The sequence below is a fragment of the Panthera tigris genome, chromosome B2, assembly GCF_018350195.1.
Source record: "Panthera tigris isolate Pti1 chromosome B2, P.tigris_Pti1_mat1.1, whole genome shotgun sequence".
NCBI classification, from domain to species: Eukaryota; Metazoa; Chordata; class Mammalia; order Carnivora; family Felidae; genus Panthera; species Panthera tigris.
The window spans coordinates 25,231,822-25,252,164 of record NC_056664.1 but is presented as its reverse complement, the minus strand read 5'-3'; the positions used below and the strand labels follow the sequence as shown (position 1 = coordinate 25,252,164).

At 48.8% G+C, this 20,343-nt stretch overlaps 1 protein-coding gene across 4 annotated transcripts in view; it reads right to left on the bottom strand.

Annotated features, from left to right (window-relative positions):
• Positions 1-20,343, bottom strand: part of SLC22A23 (solute carrier family 22 member 23) — a 181,903-nt gene that overhangs the window by 18,893 nt on the left and 142,667 nt on the right. For all 4 annotated transcript variants that reach the window (XR_006217521.1, XM_042985839.1, XM_042985844.1 and 1 more), the window contains 3 exons: positions 11,768-11,895; positions 2,326-2,428; positions 113-345 (listed from right to left, as the gene is read on the bottom strand). Coding sequence is in view for 3 of the 4 variants with exons in the window: in XM_042985839.1 (XP_042841773.1) it covers positions 113-345; positions 2,326-2,428; positions 11,768-11,895 (464 nt within the window). In the remaining variant the exon portion in view is untranslated. The remainder of the gene's footprint in view (positions 1-112; positions 346-2,325; positions 2,429-11,767; positions 11,896-20,343) is intronic.

Sequence of the window (20,343 nt, the reverse complement as noted above, 5' to 3'; positions counted from 1 at the left end):
AAAACTTCCTAAAGTCTCCCCCAGCTCTGCTGAACACCCTTTGGTCACAGGCCAGCTCCCCTCCCCCAGGCTCTGCCCTCGTGGCCCATCCGCACCCCCAACCCCCACTCACAGTTGAGCAGCCCAAGCTGCAGGAGCGAGGCCAGGGCGGTGAGGATCATGAAGAGCAGCAGCCCTCCCCTGCGCCCCAGGAACCTGACCACCACGCACATAGCCAGGCAGGACGCCAGGGCGATGCTGGCCACCGTGTAGTAGTCGGCATAGAAGTTCTCGAGGAGCGGCACCTTCACCTCGTGGCCCATCATGCTCCTTGCAAAGCAGTGGTGGATCCCGTACCCCGTCAGCCTGTGGGAGACGCACACGCCGAGGGGCGGTGTGCAGGCGTACAAGGACAGGAGGGCTCAGTGACCAGGAAACAGACATGCAGCTCAACACATCACAGAGAACATGCTGTTACCACGACCGCATGTCTGATGGGGTGCAATGCAAAGAGACTTCAGAGAAAGGACAGCAGCAGCCCTCTCACGGGGGTGCCTGATCACTCTCCTCACCATCACTTTAGCAGAGAGTGTGAACATGAAAGCGGTGAGACATTCTGTTCAAACACCATCAAATGGATCCAACATGTAAGACAAAGCGCTCCCATTCGTTAACTCACTTAATCCCATGTCAGCACCATAAGAGCTGCTGTCAGACCCATTTTACAGATGGGAAAAAAGGCTTAAAGAGGGTAAGCAGCTTGCAGAAGGTTACTAGACATACTGCCTATCTGAACCTCTGACTCTGCTTTCAGTGCTCAGGGTTCTGGAAACTTGGGGATCCACCCAGAGAACTACCTGCTTAACCCATTCCTGCTGCTATTGACAAACACACCCTGGGGAAGCCAGCAGGAAGTCAGGCCAAATGAAGACACACCTGGTTTTAGAGACTTTGTTTCAGTTCTTAATTTATCATCGTTTCCCTCCCTTTGCCCTGGGTCAAGCCTCTCTAACGCCTCCAGAGGCTGGGAGGCTCGTATAAACCTGCTGGGAAATGTGTGTCCCACCCGCTGCAGACAGATGTCCACTTGGGGAGATGGGGGTACGAATGCACTCATGCACCTGGGAGGCTGCAAGTGCATGTTCAGGGCATGGGCAGTGCTGCAGGAGCGCATCTGTTACATCAGTGCTCGGCACCCACCCCAGAGTGACAAATGTCCTTCTCTCCCAACCCCCACTTCCGTGCTTTGGGGAAATCAAAGTGCTTTCATCAAACTGTGAGGATGCATCAAGGTCAACTGCGGCAGAGCCTTGCCCCCACAGGGGAAGCTGCTGTCTGCCAAATGAACTCATTTCCACTTGGGACGTACTCAGCAAAGGACCTGCTGGGGCAGTCGCTTTATAATCTTGCAACTGGGGAGATTCGGTTAATCTCTGGGGATCCCAGATGACTTTCTCTGTCTCTTGGCCTACAGAGGTCTCAGAGAAATCATCTTTTTGTTCTGGTAAGAAGGAAGTCTTCGGATCATAACAGGTAATTTTAAGATAACAAGGTCAAAGAGATTGATCCCCCTTTCCCCAAATAAGAAGCATTAAAATAGAAACTTGGCATCTCCTCTATGTTACAATTTGTGTTTTTTTTTCAAACTAAAGTTGGAAAAGGCATTCCATTTGTAATGGTCCCGTTAGCCTAGCCGGCATCTGCCTGAGACTGGACAGCAGCACGGTGGCCATGTCTGGAGCCGACTCTGGGCAGGGAGGCTGAAGCCTGAGGGCTCGGCCCTGACCAACGGAGTGGCTAGGGCCTCCATGTCCTTGTCTGTAGGACAAAGGTGACAGGAGGAGCCCCAACATCGAGAACTGATGAAGTGGAGTGGCTTTGATAGAAATAGCCATGGGGAATGGTAGGAACAGAGCCCTGACTCTGGGTCTCTCTCTTTCCAGGACAGGAGTCCTGATGCCTTTCAAAATTGACTGCAAACCCTGCCCCCTGCCCTCCAATAGTCTCTAACATCAAATGAGAGTTAACATCCTCCCTCACCTGAGGTGACCTGTGACCCTGAGTGAGGGCCACTCTGTGTGGTCAGAGAAGGGCAGGGTTATTGAGCTGTGAGTGAAGATGGGAAAGACCTTCTTGGTCTACACAGCGACCCTGGGGCTTATCAGACTTATCCAGGGCCCTGTGGCCAAGTGCGAAGCCCTGGGCTGACCAGAGACCCCCGAGTTGTGGCTCTAATTCAAGATGCAGCTGTGGGAGAAGGAGGGCCCTGCCGGCCTCCCCTCCAGACACTCTCTTCTCCAGCCTCTCCCTGACCTCCACCCTGCTCGTGTCCCTCTTGTGACTCACGAGTTCACACACAGGACCACGATGTTCTTCCACAGGTTCCGGGTTCCCACCACTTTCACGATGCAGACCTTCTTGGGCCTCCGGGAGAGTTCCTTCTCCAGCTCTGCAGACAAAGAGAACCTGTGACCCGTCGGCAAGACCCTGGATAGGCAGCCTCCTAGGCGTTCCTGAATTGGGGCATCATGAAAAGGGGCAATTTTTTTTTTCCTTTAAGCCAGAGGATAGGGTCTGGCTCTCAGGATAGAAAACGCATTCACAGAAACACTGACTTTGCCGTTCAAATTTCCCCATGGGGCCTGAAGGGAGCCGAGGCACACCCTAAGTGTACCTTTTCACTGCAAAGCCTTTCTTGTGAGTGAGGCAGAGTACATACAAATAAACAATGAGTGTAGACTCACTCCACTTTGCCTGAGTACCAAACTTAATGACAGGGGTGCCTGGGTGACTCAGTCGGTTAAGTGTCTGACTCCTGATTTAGGCTTAGGTCATGATCTCATGGTTACTGGGATCGAGCTCCACATCGGGCTCTGCACTGAGAGCACAGAGCCTGCTTGGGATTCTCTCTCTCCTTCTCTCTCTCTGCCCCTCCTCTGCTCATGCTCTCATGCTCTGTCTCTCTCAAAATAAACATTTTAAAACATGTAAAAAAAAAACAAACAAACCCAAATGGGTTACAGAGGGACTAATTTTGGGTTACAGAGGCACTAATCAGGTTCAGGTTGTATTAAAACAAGCAGTTCTTTTCTGTGTGGAGTCTGATCTGTCCACCTCACCCACTGTTCAGAGACCAGGAGAAGCATGTGCTCATATGCTCCCTAACTTCACAGGTGGGAAGTACAGTGGCTGTGGCTGTAGCTGCTCCTTCTGATGCGGCCCCTAAGGGTGTGCATCTCTTTGGAAAGAGAAATAAACACATGCATGAGCATGTATGCACAGAAGTGCATGTATGTGTGTACGCACATATGTGTATATGTACATTTTAGTTAACAGTCAAAGGCCTTTGGGGGCTGAGCAAGAAAGTGTTCTGCCTCAGAGTGATATGACCAACTACAAAGTTATTAGACAGAACTCCTCATGAGGCTCAGATTAGCTCTGAAAGCCATTCTGAACAGAGTCCACTAGTGCCCCAATGCCACATTGACATTTGCTGAAGCCCAGGTGTCAACCTGGCAGTTTAACAGGGAGGGTCAAAACACAGAAATGTCCCAGCCTTCAGGATCTGCCCTTGTGTCTGCGAGCAGAAATGCCATACATTCAGCCCCCAAGGCCCCTCTGTGCTCTCCTAGCCCAGCAGATCCTCAGGGAGTAATTCTCTCTACTCAGGAGCTCAACAAGAAAAAGGAGACCTAACCCATTGGTTGCGTGGCCCGTGCTCCTCAAGACTGTCAAGGCCATGAGAAACGAGGCCCAGACCAGAGGAGGCTGGGGAGATGACAACAAAGTGTGATCCTGGATGGGATCCCGGAACAGGAAGTCATTAATGGAGACACTGGCGACATCCAGATGAAGGCTGGGGTTTGGTTAACACTACTCTAGCAATGGCAGTTTCTCAACTGTGACAAAGGTCCTATGGTATTATGTTAACAATGGGGAGACTATATTCAGAAATTCTGTACTAATTTTGTAACCTTTCTGTAAACCTAAAATTATTGCAAAATACGTTTACTGAAAGAAACAAAAACACAAAGCCAAGTAGTATGGGTGGGAAGGCCCCATCTAATGAGGGCAGGGCTTCTGTGCTTGGAGGAAACAGAATTACCTCGGGACAGACCTTGCAGCAGCCACGTGCATGGGGACTGCTACTGGTGTGCTCTCTGGCACTTCCTAGGGCCTCTTCCACCTCCTTGATTCCAGTTTGAAGGGAAATATGTTGCTTAACCATAAGGCTTTAGGAGTTACTTAAACAAAACATTTTTTGGATCAATGTCACCAGCTGGGGCATTGAAGGGAGAAGGAAAAACCTTTTCGATGTCAAAGAGATGCCATGCCACTTGAGTTCCCAGACCTTTCTTCCTTCCCACTTTTAGGTGCAAAGCCTGAGGTGTGTGCAAAAGCCAAAACAGCTAGCACTTTGGGTGTCTGTCCACGGATCCCCCTCGACTCCCAAGCTCTTCGGAACCTTTATTTTCCCCTCTGCAAAAATAGACTAATCTGATTTACAAACATCCTTTCCCCATGGCTAAAACACTAAAAAACTTTTAAAGAGCATGGCAATGTTACAGTTAACAGATAATGCGGGATCCAATGATCTTAGTATCTTCATGGTTATAAAACTCATCAGGAATCAACTATAATAGCCACACTTGCTCACCATGGAAATCATCCAAGAAGAAAATTTAAATGTCTATTAGCATGTTTACAGAAGTTAAAATCTCTTTTTGTAATGTGGTCCAAACCTAACTGCTAATACATTATTGTATATGAAATAGATGTTTAAAGAAACTGCAGCAATTTCAATTGTGACTTAATTTTTCTTTTTTATAGGATTAAACTGTAGAGCCCAAGGTCTAAATAACTGACTGTAGTCTACAGGGGTAACTGCATTATTCTAAATGGAATTAGATTAACCTGTCTGGAGCTATTGACATGTTGTCTCTGTTACATACCTTACCAGCCTATGAATAACAACATAAAGCTTCCTCAGCACTAGGTCTGTTTCTCTGGGACAAAAATCCCCCATCTCTGCGTTGTGAGAAACATCAGATGACTTTTGAGACACCCTAAGGTAACTGAATACAGGAGGCCTTTCTGTCTCTCTAGTCATCAGACAGAAATCAGGGATGTCCTAAAGTCCCTGAACGTGGCTATATGAGAGTAAGAAGGGGAAGTGCAAGTTGATCAGACTCTGAGCACCAAGGAAATGACTGATAAAAGCATTTCCTCTCCCTGTCTCTCCTCCCAAGCTCTCTGACCCTCTGGATTCACAGCCATTAGAAAAATTTCAAAATGGGGGGCCTGGGTGGCTCAGCTGGTTAAGTGTCTGACTTCGGCTCAGGTCATGATCTCATGGATCGTGGGTTCAAGCCCCACATCAGGCTCTATGCTGACAACTCAGAGCCTGGAGCCTGCTTCAGATTCTGTGTCTCCCTCTCTCTCTGCCCCTCCCCCACTCACCCTGTTTCTCTCTGTCTCAAAAATAAACATTAAAAAAAAGAAAGAATAATTTCAAAACAAAACCAAGTGGGGCTTATTTAGTTTTGACAAGCCAGCAGCTCCCACTCCACTCTGTATTTCCCTGCCCCTTCTCCTCTGCATGTTTGGTCACAACCTAACCTGGGATACAGCAAGGAGTCTGAGAGACCTGGCAGAATCCCACTTTTGATTCTCTTTGCTGAGCTTCCTTGGGAAAGCTGCTCTGTGCCTCAGTTTCTCAGCTATTAAGAGGGACAATGCCCCTACAAGGCCCAAATGAAGGAAGCAGATGAAGCCCCACGTGGCCCTTGGTGGGCAGGCAGCCTTCCTAGTCCAGCGCTCTGGCTGACCAGGACTGTCCTGGCTCCCCCCCAAACAGCTGTAGAAGGGAGAGGTGTCCTTGCAGACACGCAGAAGGAGACATGACCTCTACGTATGTAAGAGATCCAGGCGAGGGGCCAAACCGTGCTTCTTGAGGACAGCACAGGGAGAAGACGGTGGTAGTGCACCGAAGCCCAGGCTCAGAGATGCAGGGACAGCACACACAGACGAGAATCTGTGTTTGTTTGGATGGGGGTGTGAGATTAACTGGCTGTGCTTTGATGCTTGTGTGCACTGTTAATGCATTACGGGTGAAACTGGGAAAGCATCAGGTATAGAAAAGAGAAGACAAGAGAAGTAGGGGAAGGAAGAGGGGAGGAGGAACGGGAGGAGGAGGAGCAGAATCAGGAGGAGCAGAAGCAGGAGAAGCAGATGTAGCAGGAGAAGAAACAGTAATAACAGGAGGGGGAGGAGCAGGAGTTGGAGCAGCAGGAGGAGGAGCAGGAGGAGCAGTGGGAGGAGGAAGAGCAGGAAGAGGAGAAGCAGATGTAGCGGGAGAAGAAACAGCAATAGCAGGAGGGGGAGGAGCAGCAGGAGGAGGGGGAGGAGCAGGAGTTGGAGCAGCAGAAGGAGGAGGAGGAGCAGGGGGAGGAGGAACAGCAGGAGGAGCAGCAGCAGGAAGAGGAGGAGCAGGAGGAGGAGCAGCAGCAGGAGGAGGAGGAACAGCAGGAGGAGGAACAGGAGAAGGAGGAGCAGGAGGAGCAGGGGGAGGAGGAGGAAGAGCAGGGGGAGGAGGAATGGCAGGAGAAGGAGGAGCAGCAGCAGGAAGGGGAGGAGCAGGAGGAGGAGGAACAGCAGGAGGAGGAGGAACAGGAGGAGCAGGGGGGAGGAGGAGGAGGAGCAGGAGGAGGAGGAACAGCAGGAGGAAGAGCAGGGGGAGGAGGAATGGCAGGAGAAGGAGGAGCAGCAGCAGGAGGGGGAGGAGCAGGAGGAGGAGGAACAGCAGGAGGAGGAGGAACAGGAGGAGCAGGGGGGAGGAGGAGGAGGAGCAGGAGGAGGAGGAACAGCAGGAGGAAGAGCAGGGGGAGGAGGAATGGCAGGAGAAGGAGGAGCAGCAGCAGGAGGGGGAGGAGCAGGAGGAGGAGGAATAGCAGGAGGAGGAGGAACAGGAGGAGCAGGGGGGAGGAGGAGGAGGAGCAGGAGGAGGAGGAGCAGGAGGAGGAAGAGCAGGGGGAGGAGGAATGGCAGGAGAAGGAGGAGCAGCAGCAGGAGGGGGAGGAGCAGGAGGAGGAGGAACAGCAGGAGGAGGAGAAGGAGGAGCAGGGGGAGGAGGAGGAGCAGGGGGAGGAGGAGGAGCAGGAGGAGGAGGAGGAGTAGAAGGAAGAGCAGGGGGAGGAGGAACGGCAGGGGGAGAAGGAATGGCAGGAGAAGGAGGAGCAGTGGGAGGAGGAGGAGCAGGGGGAGGAGGAGGAGCAGGAGGAGGAGGAGGAGTAGAAGGAAGAGCAGGGGGAGGAGGAACGGCAGGGGGAGAAGGAACGGCAGGAGAAGGAGGAGCAGTGGGAGGAGGAGGAGGAAGAGGAAGAGCAGCATAGCAGTCCCCCACCCCCATCACAGCCATTGTCAATGGCATGCACTACAAGCTCCAAGGCAGTGGCTCTGAGGCCCAGGCCCAAGCTCAGAAGTAGAGAAGGCGCCCATTGTCTCCCCCACACAGCCCCTCAGTCCTCAGGTGTGGATTTAGAAATGATGGCACTTGGCCATTTGGGTAAGTGCTTCAGAAGCAAGCAGATGAGAGCGACTATACGGACCTTAGCGAAGTCACCTCACACAGCTCTCTCTTCAAAATCTACCCAAAGTTTTGACAAGTGACCCAGCAGTGCTGACCTCTGCAACTCCCTCTCTGTGCACGTGACTGCAGCTGGCCTGAAGCCCGGAGGAGAAATTTTCTGTAACCACTCAGGTTAGGATCAGGGCGCTGGGGTCAGCCTGCCTGGGCTGACCTTGGTGTCATCACTCTCTAGTGGTGTGGCTTTGGGCAAGTTACCTAACCTGGGGACTCTGAGGAGTAATTCACAGACCCTCTTCTCACCTCAGTTTCCGAACTTGTCCATCTGGACAAGACAGAGGGGGCAGTAAGGGCAGACTCCAAGCCTCATGCTGGGACTCACCCTCCCATCTGGCAATGCTGGGCCAGGTGGGCTTCTCCGGGGGGGTGCTTCCCAGAGAGGGCCTGATGCATGAGGACAGAGGACACCCACTCCCTGCACGGGGCTTGCTCTTTCCACATGGAGCCACATCAGCAGCAAGAAGCAATGCTCCCCAACACTTAGCTTCTCTGGGCCCCACATCCCCATATGTCAAGCAGGGATGATGTGACGACTGACCTCATTAAGACTCTGGTGAGAATCAAATGCTGGTGGAGAGTGTCACCCATGCCTGCAGAGTCACTGCCCAATGACTGCCTGTGTTACCGTTACTATTGCCAGGGGCTGAGCACAGGTCTGACTCCAAGATGTCTTCTCACGGTGGGCTGCAGTCCACAGGCCACAGCTGGGGCCAGCAGCACTCAGACTCTTGAGAGGATGCTGAAAGTCTTGGGAATTAGGACGTGAGGACAGATGCCAGTTCCTGGTCGCTTTCTGTGACACTAATGTTTGCAGGAATGACACTGACCATGACACTCAGGAGGCACATCCGCTGATCTACCTAAATTCAGCTATCAACTCTGCTGGGGAAAGCTGACATGTTCAAAGATAAACCAAGATGGTTTTAAAAGAGGAAAGGGCATGGACAATTCTGGAACGTCAGGTTTTCTTCTAGCATGAATGCAAAAGGATGTGCTGGCAGGGGCATGAGCATTGCCCCCACCCCAACCCCCATATGCATCCAGGCCTGAGACTCTCATCTACCCAGAGGTGACGTGTCCAGCAGCCATGGCCGATTCCCATGTGAAACTGCCCTGCCCCCTCCCGGACTGCGGGAGGCCTCGATTCAATTGTTCAGTAGACATTCAGGGCAAGCCTGCTTCGTGTCAGGTCTGCTGCTGGTGCCAGGATGCAAGGGAGCCCAGCCTTGCACACCCAGGCTGCCATGCCAGCTCTTGTCCATGGCAGGGTGATCAGCCCCAACAAGGAGCCACAGAAACTGGTCAGCTACAGCTGCACGTGAATGATGGGGGAAAACACCTAACTGGAGGGCTGACCTCGTCCCTGAGGAGCTGACCACAGTATAGATGGGGTAGCAGGAGGACCCAGTGTGGGGACGGCCCTGCAGTGGGGAGGCATTCGGTGTATTCTGAGAGCCTAATGCGGGCTGCAGCGCCTTGGAGAGGCAGGCAGAGGTGACACAGGGTCTCTGAGCAACTTCAGTGAAGGTCTTAGGGATCTAGCTGGAAGGCCCCTGGAGACTGCTGAGGGATTTCTGAGCAGGTGATGTGAGGGGAGGGGCAGTGAGGTCAGAGAGAAGAAGACTCATTAATGTGAGTCCCAGTAAGGGACAGGTATTGGCAGGTGGACGAGATGAGGTGATGGGAAAAAGATTCCAAGCAGAAAAACAAGCCAGCCTAAGAAAGTTGGAAGTGGCCGATTCAGATGAAGCAGACTTCACCTACCTTCCCCCAGCACTGGCTTCAATGCATTTGACAGCTGGGAGTGAGCAGAACTCCAGAGGCAGAGGGGAAACATGTGTCCCCTGGGAGTGAACGCAGTGATAACCCTCCCAAGAGGGGGAAAGTCACATGCATCAAGCTACCTCTCCCCCCGCCTCCTGCTGGGACAGCAGCAGAACTCATAAGCAAAGACAGGCAAAAAGATGGAATACCACTTGCCAAAAATAGGAGGAAAATGAATCAGTGTAATTAGTATTGAGAAAACAAGCTTTTCCCAGACAATATTTTAACCGGAAAGAAGTGGATTGTGGTGATTTAATTAGGGAAATGCCAGAAACAAATTATACTGTAAGACTTAAGAACATGAACCTGCTAATGAATGTGGCCCAGAGAAGTTTGGGAAGATGGCTGGACATTCCAAAATGAGCAAACATGGCCCCAAAGGGGAAATGAAACCAATTCTCATTCTTCTCCATAGTTACAGTAGTATCTCTGTCTCTCAGCTCCCCCTGATCTCTCAGAAGCAGCACAGTGAAGCTGCCTCTCTTGGACTTCCCAGGTTCAGGTCCCAGCTCAATTACTTACTAGTCTGACTTTCAGCAAGATGCTTAACCTCTCTGTGCCTCAGTTTCCTCATCTGCAATTCCAGATAATTTTAGTACCTCTCTCAGAGGACTATTGTGAAGAAATAGAAGTTAATATATGTGAAGCACTTAGATTCTATATTAAATAGAAGTTGGTATTTGCAAATCATTTGGAAAAGTGACTGACATACAAGCACTATGTAAATGTTATTCTGTTTATTATCATTGCCACTGGATAAAAAGGGACCACAGATGTCCCTCTGCAAAGCACCAGCACTCAGTACTCTTCATGTAAAGCAGACCTGGTTCATGTCCTTCCTCAATCCAGTAATGCAAGGGTTCCAGGCTTCCTGAACTCTTCTGCCTGTGCTGAAGTGCCTGGCAGATCAAGCCTGCCCTATAGGTGGAGGCTGCCTAGCCTTACTGTCCCCATCTGCCAGGTCATAGGTACAGGCCAAGGCAAAGATGCCACCTGGTTAAGCAGCAGCATCTGGGGGACTTTTATTGACCATGAACCCCAGACCTGAATCAGGAGTCTAATGAAAAGCCTAAGAACCATGGAATAGATGATTCCAGAAGCTCTTCCTAGCCAGTGTGATTCAGATTTCCTGTGTTCCTTTCCTGTTGTGAATGGAGACGTCCATTCTCCTCCTGCACTTAGGTCTCTGCTTACCTGTTACCTTGGAGCCGGGCTCCCCCTGAGCATCTGACTGTGACCCCTCACCACCACCCTCTATCTCTCTACTCTGGATTTTTCTGACAGCATTCATTCCTCCTGATGTATTATACACTTAATTGTTCACTGCATGCCTTCCCCTGCTTGCCGGTAAGCTCCACGAAAGCCAGGCTTTGCCTGTTTCCTTCTCTGTTCTAGAACAGTGCCTGATGCCTGATACACAGCAGGTGTTTCAAAAATATCTGTTGGACAGAATTTCAGATCATGCAGAGGGGGATGTGCATGTTCTGTCTTAGAGCCTGCAGATTATTTTCCTGGGAAATTTATAACAACAGTTCTGTCTACACCAGGTTGTCAGGTTGTTGCAGTGGGTCAGAGCTTGGGACTGGTTTTATCAGGACTTTCAAAAGGTCTGTGTGCCATGTACCTCAGAATTTCTTCTGGTGCTTATTAAAAATGCAGCTTCTCAGAGCTTATTCCAAATCTACTGGATAGAATCTCTGGGTACCAGGGAGGGGCCCAAGAATATGGATTTTAATGATGTCCTGGTGATACTTAATATAGGATCCCCAGCCTGAAAGCCCCGATCTAGCTTGTGGTGATGCTCCTGGCACAGACAAATTCTATGGATCTGAACTTCTATATTAAAATACTTCACTTCTCCACTGCTTCGGATGCCCAACAAACAGGTCACGACAGAAACCAACAATGGCATCTATGAAGATCATGCTAGGGAAAACAGAGACAGTACAGACAAGTCCTACCCCCAGCCAGGACTCTGCTGGTATATAAACCTGGCTGGCAGGCAAGGCTGTGTTCCAGACTCAGGTTGTCCCCCTCCCAAATATTCCTTGACAGGTGGGTGCATATTAGGCTCAGGCCTCACTTCTGGGTCTGGAGAGGCTATGTGGGGTGCCACAGTGTGTTAGACTCAATCAGGAGAGAATTCAATTCTCTCCAAAGGAAGGTGGAGAGAATTTCAATTCACCCACATTCCTAGTTTGGCTGCAGACAAACAGCTAAGGAAGCTGCTTGGTAGGAGAGTGATGACTCCTGGTCCAGCATGGGAGGCACCTCTCCCCACCTGGGTGGGGCTGCAGGGTTGATGTGAGCAGTACTCACCGGGCATCACACCTTTGATGTCACTCTCAGGGTTCATGCAGTTCTTCTGTGTGAAGTACAAGATCAGCTTCTTTGCAGACTCAAACTGCTGGGTAGCCATCAGCCACCGGAGGGACTCGGGGAATATCCTTCAAAGAGACAAAGGGAACTGGTGAATGTCTTCAACTCTGCAGGGCATCCAGAAGAACAGCTTCTGTCCTGAGCCTGGAAGCTTCACAGGTGGGCGGTGTTCATTCCTACCCACGTGCAGTGAAGGCCAGTGAATGCTCAGGACTCTCCTGAGCCAAACCATAGCAGTGGACGGTGTCTAATTGTTTTTTTGAGAAAGTATAAAACTGGGGTGCCTGGGTGGCTGAGTCAGTTAAGTGTCTGACTCTTGGTTTCGGCTTGGGTCACGATCTCACCGTTTCACAGGTTCGAACCCCGCATCAGGCTCTGTGCTGATGGCGTGGAGCCTGCTTGTGATTCTCTTCCTCTCTCTCTGCCCCACCCACTCATAGGGTCTCTCTCTCTTTCTCTCTCTCTCAAAAATAAAGTTAAAAAAAGTATAAAGCTTACGATTTTTAAAATGTGGCACATAGGAATAACATCCTACCAATTATATCAAGAAATCAGTGTAAACTCTTCCAAATAACTATGTGTTTCTAAAGCATGTTTAAGCAGTTTGTTGAAGGGCTGCTTTTGTTATATGTTGTCATGAAAACAAACATTAATAGAATTATTTTAAGTTTAAAAAATGCCCAGCACGAGCAACTGGACAGTTATTTTCAGTTTTCGAACATTTCACAGGACTTGCCTATAGAATTATTTTCATCTTGCTGCTAACTACATGCCACACTGCTCTGAGATAATGCTGCAAGACAGCAGTTTTCAAGTTTTATTAGCAACAGATTCCTTGTTTGTTCTTAGTCTGAAATCTTGTGAGGATCCCAATAATAAAAAAAAAACCACTAGTGTTTTATTATCAAAGCACTTTCTAAGTTTCCTTTTATGACGACATTTACAAGTCAGCCAAACAGAACCATGTGCCTGTTTGGAGCAGGGTCAGCTCACTTTTTCTGTACAAGGTGAAAGTCAATATTCTAGACTTTGCACACGACGAGGTCTCTGTGATAATTTCTCAACTCTGCCATATGCAGAAGCGGCCACAGACAGCACATGCAGGAACAGGGGTTCCCTATGTTCCCTTAGACCTTTATTATAGGGGAGGTGGCCCCCCTAATTGGAAGAAAAGCAAAAGCTAGAAATCAGGCCAGGGCTCCGGCTATCACCATACTTTACTTCAGTTACACAGTATCAAGGAGTCATGGCGAGTGCTGCTGAGACGTTACTATTGTAACTGCTCCATGCTGGCCATACTAGCTCTGGAGAGCCTCTAATTAAAGTAATCCAGAAGCTGGATTGTAAATCTTCCATTTCTTCATGTAGGATCCCAAACACAACTATTAAATCAAGCTCATTTTCTGCGTCCTCTAATCTGTCTGATCAAGTTATTGAGCTCTGAGAAGTGGGTTAAGCTGCTCCTGACTGTAGATTTTAGGTCCTGATTTGGGTAGAGAGCACTCCTTGCACAGGCCATTCTGAGTGGCCGGCCCCACGGCGGGTGATGGTGGGGACCTGTGTGTTGATCAAGGTGCTTCTATAAACAATGCTGGGGAGGCTGGATAGAGAGCCTCAGGCCAACCAAGAAGCACCCCCATTTCCGGATGCCCCACACGACAGCCCCCAACGTGGCGGGACACCTGTCATGGCACTTGACTACTGGGCACAGCGACAGTGCAGGGCCTCTTCGGCTCCGCATGGCTGTGGCCTCAGCGTGGGACCAGGGGGCTGCGTGGACCATGGTGTGCCGTTCAGGGTGGGGGGCAGCGCACAGGCCCCATCGCCAACACCAGCACACAGCTGCCGCCTTTCTCACATGGGCACGTTTGCAGGTGGTCCAAATATGCTTCGCCACTTTGGGAGAATCTTGTTAAAAGGCATCCCAGGACACCAGCTAATGTATTACTCTGACAACATGGTGGTTTTGCAGGTGGTCTCTGAAGTGTAAAATATGGTATACAACATGAGAAAGCTTAGAGTTCTTTTAAAATAATTGAAAATAATTTATATCCAATGTTTATGGAACTCTACAGCAGGGAGTGGAATTTGAAAATCAAGACCATAAACAAGCATGATGAGAGAGGAATAGGGCCCAGAGCACAGGAGGCAGCAGTGGGGAGGAGCACAGCTCACCTCTACCCCGAGGCCGATCCCCAGGTGCCCAGGGCTACAGGCACAGGGCCAGTAAACAAGCAAGGAGCGTCATCCACCAGAACACAAGGTTTGCATGTCCCCAGCACGCTGAGGTCCTTGGCCTCGATTTACCCTAAAGCTTTGCCAACAGGGTAGGGCTAGTTGTGGAGAACTGTAGGGAGATGCTTACTGTGAACAGTTTTGATCCCTGAATGGGAGGCAGGTGACAGTTCTGGGAAAATACAAAGTGATGTCTATTTGATGCCATTTTGTCTTCAAGGTAAAGCCCTGCATTACACATAAAAAGCCAACATTTTTGTTACTGAAATCCCATCAGTCTAGGCATTAAACTCCAGTGAGGACAGCTGCTCACCTCTTACCAGGACCCACAGAGCCCTTGCCCTTCAGGAGAAGAGGTTTTTTCCCCAGAGACCACAGTCCCATGGGGAAGGAGTCATGTGCAGTCTGGCGATGCAGAGGCTCATGGGTCTCAGGGATGCTGCCCCACCCGGCTGGCTGCCCCCGTCACCCTCTATCACTTGTTTTGTCTCACCCAAATTGTGCCTGAGGACAACAGACTTTGGGTAACTAAAAATGGCTAAGAATAATTAAATACCCTTTAAGAGAAATGACAATGAGGAAGATTCTTCCTGGAGAATCTTTGAGACTTGCAAAGCTTGTGGAAGAGGCTTCAAGGACAGTACCTTTGCAAATGCATGGCATGATCTTTGCATTTAAGAGGTGGGTGTGGGCCTGTTCTGGAGCTCAAACACCCATTCAGTCACCAAAGTATTTTTTTCTAACATGTGTTGATCATCCCAAATGGATGTATCCCTGACCACAACGTCAGAGTCCTGTACAAGGAGATCTCTGTAAATAAACAGGTAGATGGACAAAGTAAATAAGTAAACACACACACACACACACACACACACACACACACACACACACACACGATTTATAAGTGATTTGGAGAGAAGCCTGTGCAGTATGGGACACAACTGGGGCCAAGAAGAGTGAGCACTTGTAGAAAGGAGGTGCAGGGAAGACTGTTGGGCAGCACTGTGCTTGGGCTCCTTAGGGAGACGGGCAGGTACTACAGCATGGCTGTGGGAAGGGTGTGGGGACAGGACCCCAAGAAGAGGTGCAGGATGTGAAACAGCATGTGTCTGGTGAGGGGTGGGGCTGCAAGCTGGTAAAACGGAATGTTGGGGGTGAGGTGAGAAGAGAGAGGAGAGGGAGAGTGGCAGGACCCAGGCAGCAGAGGCTCCTGAGCGCCCTGGAATCTCATGAGTGGCGGCCGTCTGACCAGAAGGACCTGCAGTGAAGAAGCAGTGCTCTCTGGGGAGACTTGAGCATGAGAACATGGGCCGGCTCCCATTAGCCACCCAACCCTGCTGCCAATGGCAAATGGCACTGCAAATCACCTTCCCTAGGGCTAGATTTATGACCACCAGGCACCCTTCTGCATGTTTCCCACATACTAAGCTCTGTCAAGCTTGTGATGGGGTAGAGTAATACTACCCCCATTTCACAGATAAGGACAATCAGGCACAGAAAGTCCAGACCTTTAGTTAAGTGGCAGAGCTTGATCAGAATCCAGGCAGTCTGACTCAGGAGCCCACATCCTTAACCTCAGTGGCTGCGGCAAGGAAACATACTCCACATGCCCAGATGGTGTTTAGGTGACAGCAGCTCAGGAGGTACCGTTCTAGTGATGCTTCCTCAGGTGTTCCAGAAATCCACAAGCCCGATGCGCACATGCATGGAATAATGAAGTTTTGTGATGCCCTCCACATATTTAAATTTACTGCAAAGTCATAAAGAACTTGTTGGCCCATCGGCCTCTGAGAAAGCCCAGAGATGGCTTTTTAGTTTGGATAACATGTAGTGTGGCCACGTTATGGGAATTTAATGAAATCTCTCCTGACAAGTACATAATGTAATAACACCATGCAAATTAAAAAGCCGGCTGACAGCCCAGGACCTGGAAGGAATGCAGCTGAACCTTAGAGAAATTGATCATTTTCAACAAAAATAAAAGATCACAGCAGGCAGTGGGCGGCCACGTCTGCCTGGTGTCCCCTCCTGTGTAGATATGGTGAGAAAGTGGCCGTGAGAGTGACTTCTGCTACCACGAAAGGTAACCTGGCAGAAAAGCCACAGTGGCTTCTCTGGGAGATAGCTTTGCAGATGGCTGCTGGAGGAGGCCGTGCCTCCGGAAGAAGGAAGTGTCCACGGAGCAAATGGCTTGCCTCAACCCCCAGGAGCAGAGCAGGAAGTTTCAAAAGCTGCAAGCATTTAATTCTTTCAAGCTCAGTATGAGGTATTATTATTATTATTGTTATTATTATTATTATTCCTCTTTTACAGATGGGGACACTGAGGCAAAGAAAGTACAGGCACATGGTCCAGCTTGCACAGCTGGTAAGTGACAGAGGTGAATTTGAACCCATGACTAGAGAGGTTGGGATCGCTCCAAGCCAGGTGGTTCAATGAACCCCAGGGCTTCTGCAAGAAGGATGTAGGCAAATCTGAAGTCTCCACTCGACCTGCTCTGGTCTTAAACCCTGCAAAGGAAGTGAGCAAAGAGCACAGTAAGGGCGGATGGAGGACCCTGTCAGGCAGACATCTCCTCCCTCTGCTGAAGATCACAGGTCTGATGGGCCTTTCGCCCCAAGGCAAATGATGGATTGTTCTGAGGCCTTCTCCGAGCTACATCAGGATGGTTAGAAGGTCCCTGATTCCTCAGTCACAATTTCAGAATCCCAAAGGTTCTGAAATCCAAAAACCTTACTGATTTAATTCACTTGGCAATGAAGCCTGAACTGGCCTGACCTCACCAGAGGCAGAACCAGACCTAATGGATACGAGCATTCTGAGTCTCAGGCACAGCTCCTCATGAATGCACAAACATTTCACTGCAGAAGCATCAAATATCTGATGCTGAGTAGCTGAAGATGGGATGGGGGCTGGGCACTTCAGAATTTGGGACAGGCGAGGGTGGAGCTGCACATGGATGATGAGGGGGGTGCGGGGCACCTGCCGAGTGCCTGCCTGAATGACACAGGCAGCGCCCTGTCTGGCTCTCCTGATGGCCTCCTGGCAGTCATAGGCAGGCCACCATCCACCGAACTACAGCTGGGGAGACTGGATCAAAGGCTTGGGCTACGAAATTCATTTTGCATTAAGCAAATCACAGATAAATCCATTCTCTACTTAAAAAATTAAAGCATTCCAGCCCTCCTGGAACCCTTCCCCCAATCCTGGTGCCCTCGAGAAGGCCTCCGCCCTCCCGTCGTCCTCCCCTCCAGGGGCAAATACACCTGCCTGGTGGGGGCGAATCCTTCCAATCATACTCTGGGCACTTGTACACTGATAGATCTTGGTGTTTCTTCTGCTGTATTGCATTGCCCCCACTTTCAGTGAAAAATACGAGTTTCACCCTCAAAAATTCCCTTCCTGCCAGACTACATCAGTGGTGCAGAGAGCATCACCCTCAGATGTGTGCATAGTGGTTTCTATCTCCAGGTCCTAGATATGACCTACACTAACTTCCTACTTGTGGGCTGAGGGCACCTGACACAAGGCTGGTCCAACATCAGAACAAGGTGAGCAGCATCATTTTCCAGCATGTACTTGGAACATGACAGAACCACCGTTCTATAGGTCACTCACCCTGTGGCCTCAATTATTCCACAAAAAGCCAAGAATCAGTAGTCAAGTGAAAAGGGTCTTTGACTCAATCACCTGCAGCTTTCAGAGGACATCCACTGAAACACAGACTTTCCTCAAAGAACTCTGAGGCTCCCGTTCAGACAACCGTGGTCTAGACAGCCCCAGGCCAAGGGGCAGAGGGTGCACACCGGCTTGGGAAAGACAGCAGGACAGCAGCCAACATGGGAAAACACAGATGTTCCAACCTTGATCAAGGTGCAGTGAAGGCTCATCCCACCATAACACAGATGTGCCTAGTGCCATGACGCAAACCCTCTCATCACCCACCAAGAAAAGGCAAAGTTACAAAAATAAACCGCAGAGTCTGAGGGGGGTGTCTCTCATTTGCACTTAATCCAGCTCCTCAGGGCAAGCACATGGGCTGAGCCCCTGCCATGCCCTCCTGGGGGAAAAGGGTAACATCAGTGGTAGGGTCAGACCTTGAACTTGATCTTTAGACCTCTAGATCAGTGTAATTTTCTGCATGTCATGCTGTTTACCACATTGCTTCAAAACCAGGAAAATCTATTTTAGAAAGATGCCTACAGGAGCGCCTGGGTGGCTCAGTCGGTTAAGTGTCCGACTTTGGCTCACGTCACGATCTCGCGGTCCATGAGTTCAAGCCCTGTGTCGGGCTCTGTGCTGACAGCTCAGAGCCTAGAGCCTGTTTCAGATTCTGTGTCTCCCTCTCTGTCTCTCTGCCCCTCCCCAACTCGTGTTCTTTGTCCCAAAAATAAATAAACATTAAAAAAAACTTTTAAAAGAAAGATGCCCACCAAATAGCTACAATGAAGTGTTGACTCTTTAAAAAAATTTTTGTAATGTTTATTTATTTTTGAGAGAGAGAGAGACAGAGCTTGAGCAGGGGAGGGGCAGAGAGAGAGAGAGGGAGACACAGAATCTGAAGCAGGCTCCAGGCTCTGAGCTGTCAGCACAGAGCCCAAACTCATGAGCCGAAGTCAGATGCTCAACTGACTGAGCCACCCAGGTGCCCCTAAAGTGTTAACTCTTAAAGAGGTATATGGAAAATTTATTTTCATAAACCTTATTTTCCCAACAGCGTCACAACTGATATTACCATGTCATCACAGGCGGATAAATTTTCTGTGTTTGCCTAATTGATACTATGAGGTGGTTGTTCTTCAAAGCTGTGTGTCTGTGTGCAATTCAGACAAGGAGAACCCTATCTGCTTCTCCAGCAACCCCAATTCACCACATGCTTTTCAGACCACAAGACTCTATGATTTAACAGTCATGTGTTGTTTCTGATACACTTTCCTATCTTTGCCTTCATTCCTGCTTTCTCTGTTATTTGGCTAAGTCATAAGCCCATCTGATTTACATTCATTGACCTGTTTTCGCACGTTGGTCTTTGTAACCTGTGTAGTCACTCAGTAGAATCAGTAATTAAAACTCAATACTGTGATCCTTTCCTAATACTACGAAGTCAGTATTTTTCTTTCACATTTAAAGATAAAACCACATATTTCTTCTACCCAATTGGAGAACCTGACACAGACAAGTATACTATCTAGGCTGTCTTCTTCCTAATACATTTAACACCAGCTCTGATGAGATGCCAACTTGGCAATTCCCTACATTAAAAGCATGTCTATACTCTTTAAATTACTGTCCTAGAATATTTATTCATAAAGGAAATATAGGACAGAGGTTACTAAGATTAACAGCTAATACTCTTATTAATTTTATCTTCAAGTATTAATTTTAGGGCGATACACGTGGAGAGGTATGTCTTCACACCGTCAAGTACAACATTACATCATTCATGGAATAAATGTATACGGGGCATGATCAACCTGCGAGCAGAGAAAAACATGTCATTTAACAGACACCTTACAGGTAAAAGCTTACAGCAGGTAGGCCATCCAATGTAGAGGGAAGGACACAAGGGTCATGAAAGGCTTTGTAGAAGTCAAGTTTCCCTGAATGTGTATGTGAAAAAAAAAAAATCTCAGACTGTACTAAGGGTACTTCTGATTTAGAGGTAATTGTAGCTGTTGGTACTTCAGATTATCACCAAGTTATCACATAAAATCCTGAAAAGGTTCTCAAAATTAAAAAAAATAAAATCAAAGTCTAGAATTGAATGAGTTACAAATTGGGAGAATATCTTAAGTTTCTGGTCCAAAGCTCTTATAATAATATAAGCTTGGTTCCTGTAAACAAGCTTTCACTTGGATTTTTTTAAAACTTTAGTTCTGATATATATTTATACACACACATATATACATATGTACACACATGTATATACATATGCACATGTGTATATGTATGTATGCATACACATGTGTGTACATAGGTACATATATGTATGTATATATATAAAATTAAGTCAGTTCAATTCAGGGGATAGCAAGTGAATATAAATGAGCTCTTTTTAAACAAAACTTTAAATCATGATTTAAGTTAAACTTAGTAATTAAGTGAGAAGGGATGAGTATCATGAAATCAAATAAAAATTGGCTTTTAGGATGGTTAAACCCCAAAGTTTTCCTGAGACAAATAAACTCTTCATATAAATCTCTTTGTAGAATATAATTCTTTCATAATTACATGGCCTTTCCACTTAATTATCTGTCAAATAAACTCAGAACTTTGTGTCT